This window comes from Nerophis ophidion, linkage group LG10 (assembly GCF_033978795.1).
Source record: "Nerophis ophidion isolate RoL-2023_Sa linkage group LG10, RoL_Noph_v1.0, whole genome shotgun sequence".
Lineage (NCBI taxonomy): Eukaryota > Metazoa > Chordata > Actinopteri > Syngnathiformes > Syngnathidae > Nerophis > Nerophis ophidion.
Window position 1 is genome coordinate 26,674,278 of NC_084620.1, and position 20,252 is coordinate 26,694,529.

Below are 20,252 nucleotides of genomic sequence, written 5' to 3' on the forward strand. Positions count from 1 at the left end.
GACATTTTTAATTCTAAGAGAGACAAAACTCAAATAGAATTTGAAAATCCAAGAAAATATTTTAAAGACTTGGTCTTCACTTGTTTAAATAAAGGTATTTATTTTTTTACTTTGGTTTTTATAACTTCCAGAAAGACAATTTTAGACAAAAAATACAACAAATAAAAAGGTTTTTAGGATTTTTAAACACATATACCTTTTCACCTTTTAAATTCCTTCCTCTTCTTTCCTGACAATTTAAATCAACGTTCAAGTATTTTTTTTAAAATTGTAAATAATAATAGATACATTTTGATTTAATTCTTCATTTTAGCTTCTGTTTTTTCGACAAAGAATATTTGTGAAATATTTCTTCAAACGTATTATGATTAAAATTCAAAACAATTATTCTGGCAAATCTAGAAAATCTGTAGAATCAAATTTAAATCTTATTTCAAGTGGATTTTAACCTATTTAAAACATGTCATCAAAATTCCAAAACTAATCTTAATCAGGAAAAATTACTAATGATGTTCCATGAATTATGTTTTTTATTTTTTCAAAAAGATTCGAATTAGCTAGTTTTTCTCTTAATTTTTTTTGGTTGAATTTTGAAATTTAAATAGTCGAAATTGAAGATAAACTATTTTTCAAAATTTAATTTTTAATTTTTTTCGTGTTTTCTTCTCTTATAAACCGTTCAATTAAGTGCTTTTTTCATCATTTATTGTTTACAAAAAACCTTCCGTAAAAGGAAAAAAATGTACGACGGAATGACTGACAGAAATACCCATTTTTTTATATATATATATATATATATATATATATATAGATTTATTTATTAAAGGTAAATTGAGCAAATTGGCTATTTCCAGCAATTTATTTAAGTGTGTATCAAACTGGTAGCCCTTCGCATTAATCAGTACCCAAAAAGTAGCTCTTGGTTTCAAAAAGGTTGGTGACCCCTGCCTTAGACTCAAAGACTGGGCCACACACTTGTGGAGTTTTTCTCCGCATGCTTCCACACCTCTCCTTTCACGTCGGTGATAATGCATACTCCTCAGGCTTGTGGAGATGCCCTGCAAGTCTGCAACTCTGTTGCCATAGCAATATCAGTAAATGCTGGATTGCAAAAAAACACTTTTTGTCTTTCTCTTTTTAATTAGTGGGAATTTGGTATGGCCCTGATCGGGGCACTAAATACGAATCCATTTGCAGCTACACACCTAGTTTTGTAAAGGGGTCTCAATACTCGCTAAATATGAGTTAGAAAGACTGATCCCGTCATCAACATCTTGTTAGTCTCTGGCAGACACCAGGTGCATTTGAGCTGTGTTATAGGAAGTGGAATCACGATATAGGCGTGCAAAGATTCCTGAGAAAAAAATCGACAATAACATTTCACACAACAAAATTAAATTTGTCGGTGACTTCATGGCCCTTGTTTTTCTATCTGAAACAAACATGGGCGAGACAGCCCAAACGGTGACTGGCAGCGACAGGAAGAGAAAAATGGGCAACAACCCCGTAGATGAAAATGCTACATGAAGATGAGGTTGCCAACCGTCCCTTGGAAAAAAGGAATCTTTTGCGTTCCATATTGAGTTGAGTTTGTGTTTGTTTGGAACATGCATGCATACAACATGATACATCACAATTTGCAGTTTCTCTATTCAACATGTTCGAAAAGGAGTAGGAAGAGGCAGAGCCTATTTAATCCTACCCCTTTTCCTTTACATAGCAGTTGCTAAAACTTGTGTTCACTCATTTAATTCACAACATACTCCATAAGTAATAACAAAAAAAATAAACAAGTAATAATTAGTTAAGTAAGTTATTTCATATGTTGAATAAGATTATCTAAAAAATGGATGGATGAAATAAATTCAGAATGTTTATCATGGCTCTTCTTCTTTGTACTTTGTAAACACTTTAAGTTTGAAGAGTTTCTTGAAGTGGATCATATTAGTACATTGTTTGATTTATTTGCTTAATTCCATAATTTAATTCCACACACTGATATACTGAAGGTCTTTAGTGTTGTATGTGCGTACAAGTGTTTTAAATTCACGTTTCTCTCTAAGGTTATATATTCTGAATGGATGCACTTCGTTCCATATTTTTATTACCGGGTGTAAGTGGCCAACAGAGCCGATTATTTTGCATTTGGGATGGATGTTCCCATGTTTGCGTGCTCTGTAAATAAAGGGAAAAATGGTAAATAGTAGGGCTGTGAATCTTTGGGGTGTCCCACGATTCGATTCAATAACGATTCTTGGGCTCACGATTCGATAATATATCGATTTTTTTTTTATTCGATTCAATTCTCGATTCAAAAACAATATTTTTCCGATTTAAAACAATTCTGTAATCACTCAATACATAGGATTTCAGCAGGATCCACCCCAGTCTGCTGACATGCTAGCAGAGTAGTATTTTTTTTTTAAACTTTTATAATTGTAAAGGACAGTGTTTTATCAACTGATTGCAATAATGTAAATTTGTTTTAACTATTAAACAAACCAAAAATATGACTTATTTTATCTTTGTGAAAACATTGGACACAGTGTGTTGTCAAGCTTATGAGATGTGATGCAAGTGTAAGCCACTGTGACACTATTGTTCTTTTTGTTTATTTTTATAAATGTCTAATGATAATGTCAATGAGGGATTTTTAATCACTGCTATGCTGAAATTATAACTAATATTGATACTGTTGTTGATAATATTCATTTTTGTTTCACTACTTTTGGTTTGTTCTGAGTTGTGTTTGTGTCTTTATTGCTGTTCTGAGTGTTGCTGGGTCAAGTTTGGTTTTGGAATTGGATTGCATTGTTATGGTATTGCTGTGTATTGTTTTGTTAGATTGATTACAAAAAATTAAATAAAAAAATAGAATATATATATATATATATATTTTTTTTTTAAATCGATTTTTTTAAAATGAGAATCGAATCTGAATTGCACAACGTATTTGATTCGATTCGTATTCGGATCGATTTTTTCCAACACCCCTAGTAAATAGTGACATCACATGCTAGTTTCGCCACAGTAGCCAACAACACACTGAGCATGCAGACTTGTGACGACAGCTGATAACTAAAGAAAGTATAAATGTTTTTGAATACAAGCTAAACTAAAGTTGAGTGTGTGTGATATTTCCAAGTTATTCTTCAAATGTTACGTGTTTTCTTATCTGTAAAGTGACTCGCAACATGACCTGCATAGTCAAGGGGAACTGCACTTTTAAGGGAATTTTGCATTCACAATCATTATGAGAGACAGGAACACACATGTCTTTTTGCTTTTTTAGGATTCTAAAGATGACAAATAACACTTATAAGATGCATCTAATGGTAATCACCATTGTAGCCTTCAAAGCCCTCCAACATTTTATATACACACTGCAATATATAATGTAGTAACAGACACATTCATTACAATATGTACCGTAATTTATGCATTACCGGAACGTGACGCTGTAAATGTGAAACTTGATCACGATACATGCAAACATTATGCAACACTGTTGGGCTAGCTGTGTACAAAGAAAACATGTATAGTTGGTTAATACTTTACACGCACTGTAATATGATTGTTCATGTTTTTCAGTCAGTCCAGTTTGATGTTATTCTGCATCGTGTTGTGCGTTACAAACTCAAAAGCGATTCAGCTGTTGATGCAGTAGTTAGCTTACGGCTAATACCCCAGAATGCCGTCGTAAGGTGATGATGTGTTACGACGCTAACAAAACAATTCCCCAGTTTTCGCTCTTTCAATGACAACGTCGCTACAGTGTGTACAGGTTACGGAGTGTGAATGTAATTTTGTTCGCAGTTTTTGGATGCATTTTTAAAGTAATTTTAGGTAGATTGCATTGCTCCCATTAACTCCATTGCTAGCCACCTAGACTGAGCAGATTGTTACAAATTAAAATGCAAAGAAACCCACCTTTTGTTTTCTTGTCTATTGTAAGGATTGTGAATGATAGGCAGAATTCCAAAATGTGCAGTTTCCCTTCAAAGTTGAGGTATGAATGAAGTAATCAAATACTTTGATCTTCAGAGTAAACACATAACCAAGCCTTAAAGTTTCCCCTGATTATGTCAACCATTTATTCTAAATAATAACCTTGCCCCACAACCATCAATATTCGCCATATTGGCAAAGTAGCAAAAGGGACTAACTTGAAATAATGCTGACTTGGAAGCAGTCCATAGTGGTGAAAAGAAATAAACAGAAGAAGTGGAAAAGATATTGCAATCAACCTAAGTGCCAAACAGCTATACATTTTGTCGCGGCATCTAAATGTTGGCGTTAATGATCTGTCGATTGGTTGTCATTCTCCAATAAAAAGGAGCGAAGCTGTGAAGGAGAAAGGTTAATATTGCAATTATCATTTTTGAGTAAGTGCGCATGGACATTAATTGATTTGGACAGCACTTCACTTTGAAATATCACACTCAGGAACTCTCACTTTGTAAGTACATAGTGTATGCAGTATACTTACTGAAGTGTACTGACGTAAATTGAGACATGGCGCACATTAAAGGCATAGGGCTTGATTCACTGAAGGTGTGAGTGTACTAAAACACGTGGAAACTTGATGGCACATGCCAAGGTAATCTATTAAGCTTGTGCGCAAAGGATCACATCTTTTAAGTCTTCATGAGTATGCAAACTATATATACCGATCATCTGAACACCCACAATACTAGGAGAACATGCAAATAGAATTATTTAGCACACGCAATGTAATTTATCAAGGCTGAAACTGTACTGAGGGACCGGTTTTGCATCTTATGTCTCAAAAGGACATGCAAACTGGTAGTTGTGCATATGTTGCCGTGACAAAAGAGGTAAACGGGCTGTAACTCTATCCTACGTATGCTTGTCCACATAAATGGACTTTCGAAATACAATTATTTAAAATATATTTTCAGCAAGACCTTTTTATAATTATAAAGCTGCTAATTTAATTGATGTGTTTCGGTTGTTTTGGTTTCTGCTTTGTTTTTTCATATATATGAAAATAAATTCTTGTAATTTCCATTTTCTTGCATCTTGAACATTCCAGTGCACACTCGCGGTTAGTGCCAGCATTTACCATTACCTCAATATTAATGGGTTATACTTGTATAGAGCTTTTCTACCTTCAAGGTACTCAAAGCGCTTTGACACTATTTCCACATTCACCCATTCACACACTGATAGCGGGAGCTGCCATGCAAGGCGCTAACCACGACCCATCAGGAGCAAGGGTGAAGTGTCCTGCTCAAGGACAAAACGGACGTGACTAGGTTGGTAGAAAGTGGGGATTGAACCAGGAACCCTCACCCAGCTGGCACAGCTACTCTCCCAACCGCGCCACGCCACACGAATGAAGTGGGTTCCATGGTAGAGCACCCTGCAAGGCTACTTTTAACATGCCCATAAAAAGTGGCACATGTCCGCTGTATGTTTTCAAAATATACAGCATGTAGGAGCATGACAACATGAATGTTCAGTAAATGAGTGTATCCATGGTGAAAGCTGTGTTATATATGGTAGAGCCATATTTAAATAGGGCGGTCTGCACCAGTTATCAATTTTACACACAGTTTTAGTAGATCACACACAGCACGGCCACTAATTGTACACACAATGTTTTAGTAGTAATAATAATAATAATGTTGACAAAATAATAGAATGATAAATGACAATATGTTACTGCATACGTCAGCAGACTAATTAGGAGCCTTTGTTTGTTTACTTACTACTAAAAGACGAGTTGTCTTGTATGTTCACTATTTTATTTTAGAACTTAACTGCAAGAAGAAACATATGTTTATGTACCCTAAGATTTTTTGTTAAAATAAAGCCAATGATGAAATTTGCTTGTGGTCCTATTTATTTAGAAAAGTACTTACAAGTATCAAAATAATTTTAGTACCGGTACCAAAATATTGGTATCATTACAATACTACTCTAAGTTGCATTTTCTGTTAAACCTTTTTTTATTTTTTTTATTTTTCTGTAATTTTTGACTGTCTGAAACAAACATGAATATATATATGGCCATTCCTACAAAGGGATTTCTATTAAAAGAAAGGCGCAACTGCTCAAATATATTGTTCCAAAAAGACTAAGTACTTAAGCCTCTTCAACTTGCGAACATCATCAGCATATCGGCCGTGACACCGAATGTTCACCGGTGGCTTAAAATGTCGGCGGCGTCTCTTACCGTAGGTAGTCTCTCCGGCAGAGGATGAGGTTGGCTTTGGTGTAGAGCGTGGAGCCCACCTCGCCCAGCCTGCAGTCGCAGCAGGCACATTTCAGGCAGTCTTCGTGCCAGTACTTGTCGAGGGCCTTCAGCAGGTAGCGGTCCTTTATCTTCCGGTTGCAGCCGGCACAGCCTTTTGGCTTCGTGTCCGGCTGGACGGAAAGCATTTGTATACCTGCGACAAGTTCAGACAGAGGAAATAAGAGGACGATTGCACGCACACAACACAATATTTAGAGTACGCCATCAAACTGTTATGAGAAAGGTCGTGATTTTACAATTTTACAAACATAACGTCTGGGTTGGATTTTGATGTTCACCACTGATGCACATTTTTTCTCAAACAATAGAGAAATTTTTTCTACTGGACCGGTGACTGACAAGCAACAGAAAGGGAAAAATCCTGCGACCAATCCATTGAAAATATTGTGAGTACGGGAATATCCATCCATCTATTTCCTACCGCTTATTCCCTTTAGGGTCGCGGGGGGCGCTGGTGCCTATCTCAGCTGCAATCGGGCGGAAGGCGGTGTACACCCTGGACAAGTCGCCACGAGTCCGGGAATATTTCACCCTAATCATGTCAAAGTAACACATAGTATGAAATAACAAATTAACAAACTTAATTATTAAATAACTTCATTTGCATGACATCTGAAGGGTGCAACCTCCAACTCTTCTCAGTCAGCTAGTTAGCTTGCTAACAACGTGGCACGGAGTTGTGTACAAAAATGCTTTTAAAGTTAAGTATCACTAATAGTCACACACACACACACACACACACTAGGTGTGATTGATTGATTGATTTAGACTTGTATTAGTAGATTACGCAGTACAGTGCATATTCTGTACAATTGACCACTATATGGTAACACCCGAATAAGTTTTTCAACTTTTTTAAGTCAGGGTCCACGTCAATCAATTCATGTGATGAAATTATCCTCTGCATTTGACCCATCCCCTCGTTTACCACCTGGTAGGTGAGGGGAACAGTGAGCATTATCAATGGTGCTTTAAACCCCAATTCTAACCCTTGATGCTCAGTGCCCATATGGGTCCCATTTTTAAAGTCTCTGGTATGACTCGGCCAGGGTTTGAACTCACGACCTACCGATCTTAGGGCAGACACTCTAACCACAAGGCCACTGAGCCTACCCATTATTTTAGCAAAAGTTCACCAGCTTTGGCTTTAGACCCTTGCGTTTTTTTCTAAACACATCATAATCATCACCACACACTTTTCTTTTTGTGAATGCTTAATAACTTTGCTATTGTTTAATTGTTTGGTTTTATTGCTACAATACATACAAACTGATTATTTACTATACATATAAACTGATTATAGATGAGATAGGCACCAGTGCCCCCCGTGACCCCAAAGGGAATAAGCGGTTGGCATGCCTGTAAATCTGGGTTTATGTTTGATCATGTTATGTTTTGTTGTTGGACTCTTGTTTCCCGTTTTTGCACTTCCTGGTTTTGTTTGTTTCCATAGTTACTCATTAGTTTCCACCTGGTCTCCAAGTCACGCCCCTGTCCTCAGCCCCACACCTGTTTCTCATCATCATAGTCACTATTTAAGTCATTTGTTTTCTGTTCCTCGGGCTGGGAACTTTACTTGCTGTACTACTTATTACTTGCCTACCTGCTTTTGTACTTGCTTTACCTTCCGGACTCCGTACCGAACCCTGATGACCACACACCTACCTTGCCTTGCCACGCTGATTATTGATTTGACCACACCACGTAAGATCTTGTTTCTATTTATGTCTCCGTGCAAGTTTTTGGTTTGTTTTGTACCATTGATAGTATATTTTGTTTTATTTGTATATAGTCATGCCATTGTGCTGTTTTGTTTGGAGTTTAGTATAGATTATTATCCGCCACTGAGCACGCCCTTTGTTTTGCCTTTTTGTATTTAGTTTGTAAATAAATTAATCATGTACTCACATTCACGCCTGGCTCGTTCCAAATATTGTCTGCATTGAAGAAGCAAAACTAATCCAAGTCAAAGTCCTGACAGCGGTAGAAAATGGATGGATAGATAAACTGATTATTTGTTCTTATCAGCACATTGCCTCCCATTGCTAATACATTTAGTAGAGTACTTCTTTTGTTGCAGCCTGAAGATCTGCATAGTTTATAAATACATATTTCAAATGTACTAATCATATTTTTTGTTCACTAGCAAAAGCTACAAAGTGGAAATAAAATATAAGCGCCACTGAACATATATACACTTCATAAACTGGTTAGTCAAATAATCGTTTAGTCGACTTTGAAAATAGTTGTTACTTACTTACTAATACTATTACCGATAAAGTGTTAGGAGAAGCCTTATCCTGGGATAGTCACATGACTGTCACATGACACACACAGTAGGTAGGGGATTTATATGGCCCTGTTCGTCACAGTTTGCCTGACACATGAAATGTGACAAATTGGCGGGTGCACTATCCACTTTGGTCGCCAGAGGTCAGTAGAGTGTTACATCCAACCATTTGTATCCCGCTTGTCCCGTTCGGGGTCATGGGGGTTGCTGGAGCCTATCTCAGCTGCAGTAGGGCGGAAGGCGGCGTACACCCTGGACAAGCCGCCACCTCATCGCAGGGCCAACACAGACAGACAGACAGACAGACAACATTCACACTCACATTCACACACTAGGGCCAATTTAGTGTTACCAATCAACCTATCCCCAGGTGCATGTTTTTGGAGTTGAGAGGAAGCCAGAGTACCCGGAGGAAGCCCACGCAGTCACGGAGAGAACATGCCAACTCCACCGTGCTGCCCCAGTAGAGTATTGAGCATTTTCAAAAGTGTTTTTTGGTAATTCAAACTTTGACCACTGCATCAGTTGCTATGAGTGGCACTTTCCATCATTTTCAACAGACAGCATTACAAAATCTTTAACACCCCCTCTCAAGCCATCCCTACTGTAGTCAAGCGTCACTTTGGGGCAGCACAAAGTTGTTTAGGGAGTATAATGCTTTGGTATTTTATATGTATGGAGGATTTTCCCAACTTCTAAGTAGTAATAACGCTACAAATTGTGTGAAATAAAACATTTTCCCCTTTCTAAGACTTGCAAATTAAGGTTGGGTCTCGGTAAATGTCAACAAACGGCACCAACAAGGACACAAAAGAAAAGTTTCACACTGCAGATCTCCCCCGTATTTTTTGTTTTGTTTTTTTTAGATACGTTCTCTGTGTTTAAAGAGGGCGTGGCTACAGACGAGAAGCTTTGTAGACCTTCTGTATTGTTTGGGCTGAGCTCTCTGTGGAGCGCCTTTGTTGGTCCACTGGGGGACCAACTAAAAAAAAAAAAGGGTGGGGGGAATTAGTATTCTTTCACTATTCTCGGAGGAGTGGCATACTCCCTTTCCTCTTTTGTCCCCCCCCCCCCCCCCCCCCCCCACACACACACACACTCTCTGTTCCTCGGGAGTTGGAAATCATGAGGATGATCCTCCTCAGGTTCCACTAACAAAGGCAGGAAGTTGTTTCTCGTAAAAAAAATTCTGTTTTACGTCGGAGCCAATTTGCCGGAATGGGCCCTTTTACTAAAACTACATTAGTCTTTCATTTAGTTTATAAACGTTTGTAAATGTAGTTTAATAAAGCATCCATTTTTTTTCACTAAAATTTGTTTTTTTATTTATGTATTTAATCCAATAAATATATGAATACATTGATACAATTACAAAATAGACAAAAATAATACATTAATGAAAAAACACATTTTGTGTTTTAGGTTTTCAATACATTTTGTTCATTATGATGCTAAAACCAAGCCAATTATTGTAAGTATAGTTAACAATTTACAGAGGGGCCCATAAAAAAATAAATATGCAAATGGCCCCTGGGTTGGACAGGCCAGAACCAATTTAGAAGATCTAATAAGTTTTGCACCTAAGATATCCTTCCATTTAGAAAATGTCAGTTCTATTAGTATAAAACATTTTGTATATGTTAATTCCTCCTCCAATATCTCCCCCTTTAGATAATGCATCTATATCTGTTCAAATCTTAGTCTTTTTGTCCTCGGTGACATGTAACTAATATCCTTGCACTAAGAATTGGTCATCAATTTTTAGATTACCGGTAATTCATATATTTTTTTAAACAGTGCACTGACTGATTCACTCAAGTTTGTTTGTTCCTGACATAGCACCCAATAATGTCCACCTGCAGTACACTTAAATTAAGAATAAGTAAGTTTTCATCTGGCTACACTCATATGTGAAGTTATTTATTTATGTATTTTTTTTGGGGGGGGGGGGGACATAAAAGTGTGTGTCATCCTCAACTTAAAAAAAGGTAAAATTTATGTATTTTCAAGTGTGTTTCTAGCCCTACATACAGTATATCCTCCCCTGTAAGTCAATTGGACTTCTAGTGCTACAAAGCATGCCAAAACTGTAGGCTACTGTTTCATTATGGATGAGCCTATAACATCAATTCTTATTCAAACTCCTGATTTTGCTTTTCAACAAAGTGAATCTACTTTATACCTATGTCCAACGTTTGTACTTTGGAGTCTGAATAAAGTGCATTTGCAGTTTTCTTATGGAGGATGCCAAATTCGTCAGGGTACAAAGAATACACCCGGAATTATTCCAATGATACACTACAGTTCTTAAAATGGATGTACAGTAATTGGGTGATAACTTGTCGATCCACATATACTGTAGATGTGCTATAACAAAACACCCTGGATTGCATTTTCAATAGCAGCAATCTATTTCTACTGCATTTGTGTCAGCACAAATAAGTGTTTGAAAGTATACCAATAACATGCAACTAGAGTGAATACAGTACCTCCATTACAAAACTGTGTTTGAGTCCCTAAATGCCTCAGCATATTTGCATTTTTTTTTTCAAAAGAACCAAATGGGGTTAGGCTGATTGGCAGTGCTAAATAGGCCCTAGAGTGTGAAGGTTGTCTTTCTGTGTTGACCGGGGATAAGGTGGCGACTTGTCCAGGGTGTACACAGCCTTCCGCCCGAATGCAGCTGGGATAGGCTCCAGCTCCCCTTGTGATACCGAGAGGGACAAGCGGTAAAAATAGACAGATGGATGATTTGACTTTACAATTGTCAGCGTTTTGTGACACGGAGTGCCAACAGGCCTTTTTGAAATCCCACTAACATGCAATTTTGGCCAAAACCAAAATTCTCTGTTTTTAATCCCTGCACAGCATACCGTATTTCCTTGAATTGCCGCCGGGGCGCTAATTAATTTAAAACCTCTTCTCACTCCTGCGCTTACCAAAGGCATGCGGTAAAAGTAAGCATGCACTAATTATTTTAAAACCTCTTCTAACTCCGGCACTTACCAAAGGCATGCAGTAAAAATTTGAGTGCAATATAAGCTTGGACCTTAAATCCTACTGAATAGCTCTTAATCTTTTACCCTTTATGCAATTTCAAATTACCGGTATTGAAATCAGCCTCCTCCATTTTGAGTTTGACCAGGTGGTAACATAAGCATGCGTTAATTATTTTGCAAAGCGAGTTTGATCCGGCAGTAATTCAAGGCAGGCGCATACTATATGCCCTGCGGCAATTCAAGGAAATACGGTACACAGTTAATGTATATTTTAAATAAGAGCCATGCACGTGATAGAGATCATCTTTTTGTACTGAAGACGAGCAACTACAGCATCAGTACATTGAAGTACTTTTTACAAAAGGCTCTTTTTAATAAGTTGTATCTTACACTAAACTTACATTTTGAATCAGAAACATGATCTTTTTCTACGATATCCGCTTTGTGTGCATGAGATGCAACCTTTTTAGGCCGCCATGACATAACATGCGCTATCAGTCCCTAATGAATGCATTCATTGAATCAATCAATCAAAGTTCATCCCTAAATCACGGGTGTCTCAAAGGGTTGCACAAGCCAAAACGACATCCTCGGCTCGGATCCCACATCAGGGCAAGGAAAAACTCAACCCAATGGGCTACAATGAAAAAAACTTGGAAAATGAGTGCAGTAGATGTGTTTTTAGTCCCTGCATGATGTGCACATGCAGTCAAAATCCATCGGCGGTGCGCCGGAGAGCTTCTATAATTTGTTCCACTGAGTTGCGGCTGTTGATTTGTTAATTGGCTGGATTTAGAGAGCGGGGGCGCCCAGGTTCCTCTCCCCTCCAGCCGCGCCTGTTCAGCTTGCACTGAGCCGTCCTGCAGCCTCGTTAACACTACAAAGTCGCTGCTCATTACCAAACCAAAAGACTCCCCTCCCTCCCCTCTTTTTTTTTTCCTTCTTCTCACTGTGCAATCAACTCGAAAAGAAGAAGCGGAGAAGCATGGCAGGAATTCGGCCACCACGCTCTTCCGATTGCCGGTGCAAGAGGGGGTCGGAGTGCTCGAACAAAAGCCTCCATAAAGGGACAGGGGGAATCACAGCTGCTCACAGCCTTAATGATATCAGTTTAGAAGGGCCGATACAAATGCCGATATTACTGATACCAATGTTGTGCCAGTGTCGGATCGATAATAGTTTGATGATCACGATATTTTCCAGTTTTCTCTTCTTTGTAATGAATATCTGTGTCACATATAATCATAAACAGCCAAATGATTTCAAAGCAAGCCAACTCTCTCTGTCCCTTCTTAAAGGTTTGAATACTCAAGCAATTTTTCACAAGAAGAAATCCTGTAAGTCCAATGAATCCGTTCCAGATACCTTACAATAGAAAATAGTTTGACATGCAGAAAACAATGCAACATACATATAAATGACGGATGACGTTTACCTGGATCGAAAACTCTTACTGGTGAAGACGGCGAGGATCGGACGCCACCTTCGTGTTTCGCCAAGGTTCTTTCTTAGATTCAGTCGTGTTCCTCACCTTCTTTACCAAAGTGCTGGCACTCGTGTTATAGCCAAGGACTGCTCACAGGGCTGTATTTACAGCAAGTGATGCAATGACACGCATGCGCCATAGGCAGCACTTTATGGCACAACACGTCACACTGTCGTGAGTCTTCTACACAGTGTGCTACAACACGCAATTTTATTTGGCCCTATAGTGAGCCATTGTGCAGTATCTACCGGGTCTTTGTTTTGGTACTTTGTTCCTTGAAAATATGCAAACCTACGCGCAATGTTTGCCCGTATGAAATTGTCCTATTTTTCTGTGCGTTGACAAATAAGGACGTTGATAAAACAGATGTTTATCCACAATTTTAGTCCTGTGTTTTAGTCTGATTTTAATCGATTGAAGGAAAAATCATTTAATGATCTTTAACCCTTTGAACTGTCGTTCTCGGCATTTTGGTATGATATCAATATTCACATTTTCAGTGTGGGTCGTTCCTAATGTTGACAATTAGCTAATGGCAGATCGGATTGAAACTATCCATCCAACCATTTTCTACTGCTTGTCCCTTTTGGGATCGCAGGGGTTGGAGCCTATCTCAGCAGCATTTGGGCGGAAGTCGTCGCCTAATTGAATGATTGAGACTATATAGTTATGAAATAGACATTACAGATTTGTTAGTTTTCTGCTGCTTTTATCATACTTTTTTCTTCTTTTTTTTTACAACTATTTGTTTTTATTCTGTGCTTCTGTTGTATTGTGTGTGTCAGTATTGCACACATTATTATTGATTTTAAAAATGTATCTAATATCATTGCCCTGTGTTTTTTTCTGATTATAATCAATTGAAGGCAAACTCATTCAATGACGCTTAGCTATTTCAAGTACTACTATCGCCAATATTGGTGTCATTCGACACTGCTCGATCCAAATGTTGACATTATAGTTTATGAAAGACCTGATTAAAACTAATGATGAAATCGACGTGTTTACTGACGACAAGCAACCGCAGCATCAGTACATTGAAGTACTCTTTACAAAAATATATTTTTAGTAACCTAGAGTACATTTACATTTTGAAACAGAAAACATGATCTATTTCTACAATATGTGCTTCCTGTACTGAGATGCAACCTTTTTAGGCTGAAATCGATACTTTTTTAAGTTTTTTTTTTTTTTTTTTTACAGTTCACTTTAGCTTTTTATCATTTTTTTATTCCATTTTTTTTTGTCTTTATTTTAGTTTTTGTGTTAACATTGTCACATTGTTATTGATTTTGAAATCCACAATAGTTTTGTCCTGTGTTTTATCCTGATTATAAACACGTTTAACAAATGTTCTAGTAAAAAAAAAAGAAAAAAAGTATCAGTATTGACAAGACTGGTCATAGCTTTACTTGGTATTGGATCGACACTAAAATGTTCAGTATCGCCCACCTCTCCTGTTTGGCGACCTATCCTCCCTTGGCTTACAGCCGCTTTTCTCCGCTCTCATTGCGGACTGAAGCCGCTGCGCTTCCCCGGCCACATATGCACCGTCACCGGAGGAAGGACCGCGGACAGGCGCATTATCACTGCTATCGGTTTGAATTACTGTTGCCATGGCAGCGCGGTGCTGCTAAAAGCCAATACACGTGCACTGACTCTAAGCGCTCATTTCGACGCCTTTTTCGGTGGTGGGTGAAAAAAAAGAGATTGTTTCTTGCAGCAGCAGGTCGGATCAACTGTGCGGGGTTGCAGCAAACACATTCAACGCAAGCACTCGAGCACAAAAAGCCGCAAGAAAAGACGCCTTACCGAAACTTTTGTCCCTTTTCTGCATTTGTTGAGCCGCTTCAGCAGCATGCACCATGCACCAGCAGGTCCAGGAGAGCAGCTTGCTTATTTATGTGTATATATACACACATATATACTGTATGTATGTATGTATCTATAGATCAGGCTGGAGGGAGGGGGTGCAGTCCAGCCGACGAGAAAATACAAATACAAAAAAAAAAAAAAGTGTAGGTTCCGATCTGAAGCTGCGAGTGTGGCGTTTTGCGCTCAGTGGATCTGTGTGTGTGTGTGCGTGTGTGTGCGTAAGAGAGAGAGAGAGAGAGAGAGAGAGAGAGAGAGCGAGAGAGCGAGAGAGCGAGAGAGAGGGGAAGGCGAATGATAGCCCGACAAAGAGATGCTTCTCCTCTCCCTTGTATACACCTTCTAATCCCGGCAGTTTCGCACGATCGCCGTTTTTTTGCAACAGTGCCGACGAAAAAAACAAGAAATGTCAATAAAGCGGGGATTGTAAAAGTGCAGATGTTGAGGAAAGAGTACACCAATTTTCAATGTGCCTGGTGCTCAAAATACTCCGAGAAACTGTCCCTAAGTACCAGACCAACTATTACACCAAAATGATGCTCATAGGTACTACACCAGAGGGAGTTCCTCGGACCTCGCCCCCAAATTCAAGACTCTCATGAAAAAAAAAAACTGCCATTAAAATCCTGGCTCAGCTCAACCTCTACCTGATCTGCACCAAAATTGATTTCCAGCAACTTTCCGAAGCATCAAGCAGGTTTATGTGGTTATAGTATATTTATATATATTTTTTTGAATGTGTCAAATGTGATGAATATATATATAATGCACTCCAATGGAAACAAGCTTTTTGGCTTTTTGTGCCATCCATTTGCCTATTTAAAGCATTACATGGATTCAATTATTTAAGATGTCAAACGTCTCAATTAATCAATCGATCAAAATGTCATCAAGCAATTCACGTTTCTACTAAAAGCGGACCAAAAAGAAGTGTGTCAAAAAGTGAGCTCAATTCTGCACAACTCCTAAAGTTCCTCCTCCTCCTCCTCATAATGTACTTCCCCACAGCAGCACAAAGACAATACACTTTTCAACATGAAACAAGTGACTAAAAATTCTCTTAAAGTTTGAAAAACAACAAAAAAAATATATCAAACCAATGCTTAGTTTGAGAACCGAAACATCGCTTATCAAAAACCATCAGACACATGAACAGAGATCTGCTAATTCAGTTAGAGCTCTTTTTTTTTTTACGTATTCTGTTTTGTTTTTTATGTTGCACGGTTGTACCAAAAAAATACTAGTTTGTGAACCCGTTCTCAAACAATGGCAATTGTTTGATTTTGATTCTGAAAAACTCCATCACTTCCATCAAAACATTCTTTTTGTCAATCGATTGAGCATTCTGTGGACTCCATGACACTCCAAATTAAATAAATTGCATAAATAGTAAAAAAAAAAAAAAATCAATCAACTTTTGTACATGTGTACATTTGTGCTACATTAATACACTTTTTTTTGTCTTTTGATGAAGTATTATGCCGAAAAAAAAGTCACTAAAAATCCATCTTTTTGACAATCCTCGCAACTTATTTGGCCTCCAAATTGAATAGATCTGTGGTTGTCAGTTTTTTCAACAAATACGCCTCAGAAAAAGTACCACCATATTGACCGTCATCAAAATACAGTAACGTAGTAGGCCCAATTATTCATTAAAAGCAAAGGTTTTATTTACAAATATATATTTTTGGCCACTGTAACATTACACACATGCAGTTTAAACAATAACACTATTTGAATATAGGAAAATAAAACGCTGTACTATACTAAAGGGATTTATTTATCACACCACTAGATAGAGCCCATGTACCACTAGTGGTGCACATACCACAGTTTGAGAATCACTGGAATAGGTAAAGACAAAATAGTAAAAAATGTCACTCGACTTACAAAGATTGAATATTTGTGCTTTATTATTGTAATATCAATACTGTAGCAGTATTGGAGATCAGAGGAGACCAAACCAATCGAAGCGCACGTTTCAGTAGCGTGGCACTGATTGGCTCAGCCTCAGGCAGCATTATTAAATGGGGTTAAAAGAGTGTAAAGGTGACAAAATGGTTTTATTTGATGTCTAAAGGGCTGTCATAATATTACAGTCTTTGTTTAGAAGGTAAGGCTTCACGGTGGAAGAGGGGTTAGTGCTTCTGCCTCACAATACGAAGGTCCTGAGAAGTCGGGATCTTTCTGTGTGGAGTTTGCATGTCCTCCCCGTGAATGTGTGGGTTCCCTCCGGGTACTCCGGCTTCCTCCCACTTCCAAAGACATGCACCTGGGGATAGGTTGATTGGCAACACTAAATTGGCCCTACTGTGTGAATGTGAGTGTGAATGTTGTCTGTCTATCTGTGTTGGCCCTGCGATGAGGTGGTGACTTGTCCAGGGTGTACACCGCCTTCCGCCTGATTGTAGCTGAGATAGGCACCAGCGCCCCCCGCGACCCCAAAGGGAATAAGCGGTAGAAAATGGATGGATGGATGGGTTTAGAAGGTAGTAAAAATGTTATGAAAATATTTGATTCCTATTTGGTCATGTTTGGAACCAATTAACCGCGATAAACGAGGGAGGGCTGTAGTAAGGCGTGTCTTATCGACATTCGATTGTTCTTCTGCAGACTTAATTGAGCTACAAATTGAAAATGAATATAGTCAAATGTCACATTTTTAGTAAGCAGTATATAGGCTATTTGCAATATATTGAAATACTGTAAAATATTTTCCTGCCACAAAAGTCACTTAACTACTGTACTGGTTTTATATAGCTGTTATTGTGTTTGTTTATTTGATGGACAATGTGCAGTTACATTAAAAAAGACGGCGGCACCAGATTTAGCACCATGCAAATTTCCATCTGTCGTCCTTTTTATGGCACATTTAGCATCCCCGATTAAAATGACACAATATTAAAAATACACCAACACATTATAATGACATAATGAAAAGCAATTTAAAATGCGATACATAGAGAAGAAGGGAGAGTTGCAGTGTTTTAGCAACATCATTTAAAGTGCAGAGGTATATAAAGTGCAACATTTTTTTAATCCAAATCCACATCACACAGTATAGTAGCCATCAGATGGTACACACAAGGGTATCATGCACCCCATTGGTACTGTATACCTTAACAAGATGGCGATATTTCACTATTAGACTGGTACTCTCTACTTCCATCCATCCATTTTCTACCGCTTATTCCCTTTTGGGGTCGCGGGGGGCGCTGGCGCCTATCTCAGGTAAAATCGGGCGGAAGGCGGAGTATACCCTGGACAAGTCGCCACCTCTTCGCAGGGCCAACACAGATAGACAGACACCATTCACACTCGCATTCACACACTAGAGCCAATTTAGTGTTGCCAATCAACCTATCCCAAGGTGCATGTTTTTGGAAGCGGGAGGAAGCCGGAGTACCCGGAGGGAACCCACGCATTCACGGGGAGAACATGCAAACTCCACACAGAAAGATCGCGAGCCTAGGATTGAACCCAGGACTGCTGGACCTTCGTATTGTGAGGCAGACACACTAACCCCTCTGCCACCGTGAAGCCCTACTCCCTACTTGTGCTATATATTTAAATATGCACATTTTTGACAAAAAATGTCACTCAAGATTTATAATATTTGCCTGTATGTCTTTTCGACATTCGATTAAGCGCCCTGCAAGTTATCGGCTCCACATTAAATACGCAGAACAACTTTTAGAATACTTTCTCTCTTGTCCACATTCCAAATAGAATGTTGTAGTGATTACAGTATATGTATATACAGTAAATTCAGCTACGAAGACAACAAATAAGTACAGTGATGTTGTGTATTTTTATTCAAATGACCACTTATCTTCTGATTGTACACAAGTCAAGTAAATAATGTCTCCAGAAGCCAGATAAGTCACCCCATGAAAACATTGTGATGCTGAGGAGACATGCAGGGTTTGAGGCCCCTCCTTGCCTCCCAAAAAAAGAAAAAAAAAAAAGCCGGGATAATGAGATGGGTCATAAAATGCTCTTGGCGCGCCATTATGAGTGATGAGATGCATTAAAGCTGACAGGGGTATTACCTGGCCGTAATTAGGTTTTGTCATGGATTGAATTATTCCAAGTCGGCCTATCACGGGTAATCACGCAATTTGCTGCAGAGTGTGCGAGGCTGCCGCCACCTTCCACCCGCCTTTCACTCACACGCGTTCCGCCAATTACTCATCCTCCGCGCGGATGGAGGACGGAGGCGCGGCGACGTAAACACACAACGCACACCGCCTGTCTATTTGCATGACTAATTCCATTTTACTCCGACTATTTAGCCTCGCCGCGCCGTTCCATCCGACTTTTACGCACGTTTTACGCACGTCCCCCTCCCCCCCAAAAAGGGGGGATTTGAAGTGTGAACACATACCTTGAAGTGCAGACAGGGGTTTGTTGAAGACGAGTCTAACTTCCTGGCGTCCTCTAACTCCAGCTTCCAGTCCCGGACTCCTCGCCACTGCCGTCTGACTGGTTGAGAAGTCGAGCCCGGCTCTGCTATTTAAGCCCCTCCAGCAGGTCCCCAGTCAGCAGCACACTCCAGCTCATCCTAGAAGCTGACAAGCACCGTTAGGGAAGGCAGCGCATGTTGCTCTAATGGACCTCATTAAGCTCTACTTACAGATGTTCTCTTAACATAATTGATCTGCAGCGAGTTGAGAGGACGGCAACCCTATTCCCCAGCCCCCAATTATGGCCCGGTAATTAGATCCCCAACCTCCAGTTCTCCACATTCACCCTCCTTACATTCCGAAATATCAAAGTATCTCTTTCTCTCAAAGCGCCTCCTCCCAATCACTATCCACCTCACCTCCATGTCTCCTCCCACTCACCAGACCCTATTGACAGTCAGATCTGCTAACCTTTTGTAGTCAAGCCAGACTTGTCACTGGGAGTTTGTCAAAAAAAAAAAAAAAAGGAGTGACACAGGAAGTTTAAATATATTGTGTTGTGATGATATTTGGTAAGGGAGAGTTTTTACCCCCTTTATTGTAGTTCCATCTTCTTAGATCATTCATCTGATAACTGCAAAAAAACAGTGCAGTACATACGTGTGTCCCGGCATACCACTTAAAATTTGGCCGATACAGATTTTACCCTGGTTATTGTGTGAATGCTCCAAAGCATTCACACACATGGTTTTCTTCACCAAAATCCATATATTTATTCATCAATTAATTGTGTGAATGCTCCAAAGTATTCACACACATGGTTTTCTACACCAAAATCCACATATTTATTCATCAATTAATTGTGTGAATGCTCCAAAGTATTCACACACATGGTTTTCTACACCAAAATCCATAT

At 38.9% G+C, this 20,252-nt stretch overlaps 1 protein-coding gene across 4 annotated transcripts in view; it reads right to left on the reverse strand.

Moving 5' to 3' along the window:
* Positions 1-19,689, reverse strand: part of lmo3 (LIM domain only 3) — a 130,383-nt gene extending 110,694 nt beyond the window's left edge. Inside the window, exons 1-3 of one of the 4 annotated variants that reach the window (XM_061913223.1) lie at positions 19,567-19,689; positions 19,318-19,501; positions 6,203-6,416 (exon numbers count right to left, since the gene is read on the reverse strand). In XM_061913223.1, the coding sequence (XP_061769207.1) occupies positions 6,203-6,408 (206 nt within the window). In that variant the 5' untranslated portion in view covers positions 6,409-6,416; positions 19,318-19,501; positions 19,567-19,689. Of the gene's footprint in view, positions 1-6,202; positions 6,417-13,007; positions 14,786-14,870; positions 15,125-19,317; positions 19,508-19,566 lie in introns of those variants that run through there. The other 3 variants (XM_061913224.1, XM_061913222.1, XM_061913225.1) reach the window with 3 other exon arrangements.
* Between the last annotated feature and the right edge of the window lie 563 nt (positions 19,690-20,252).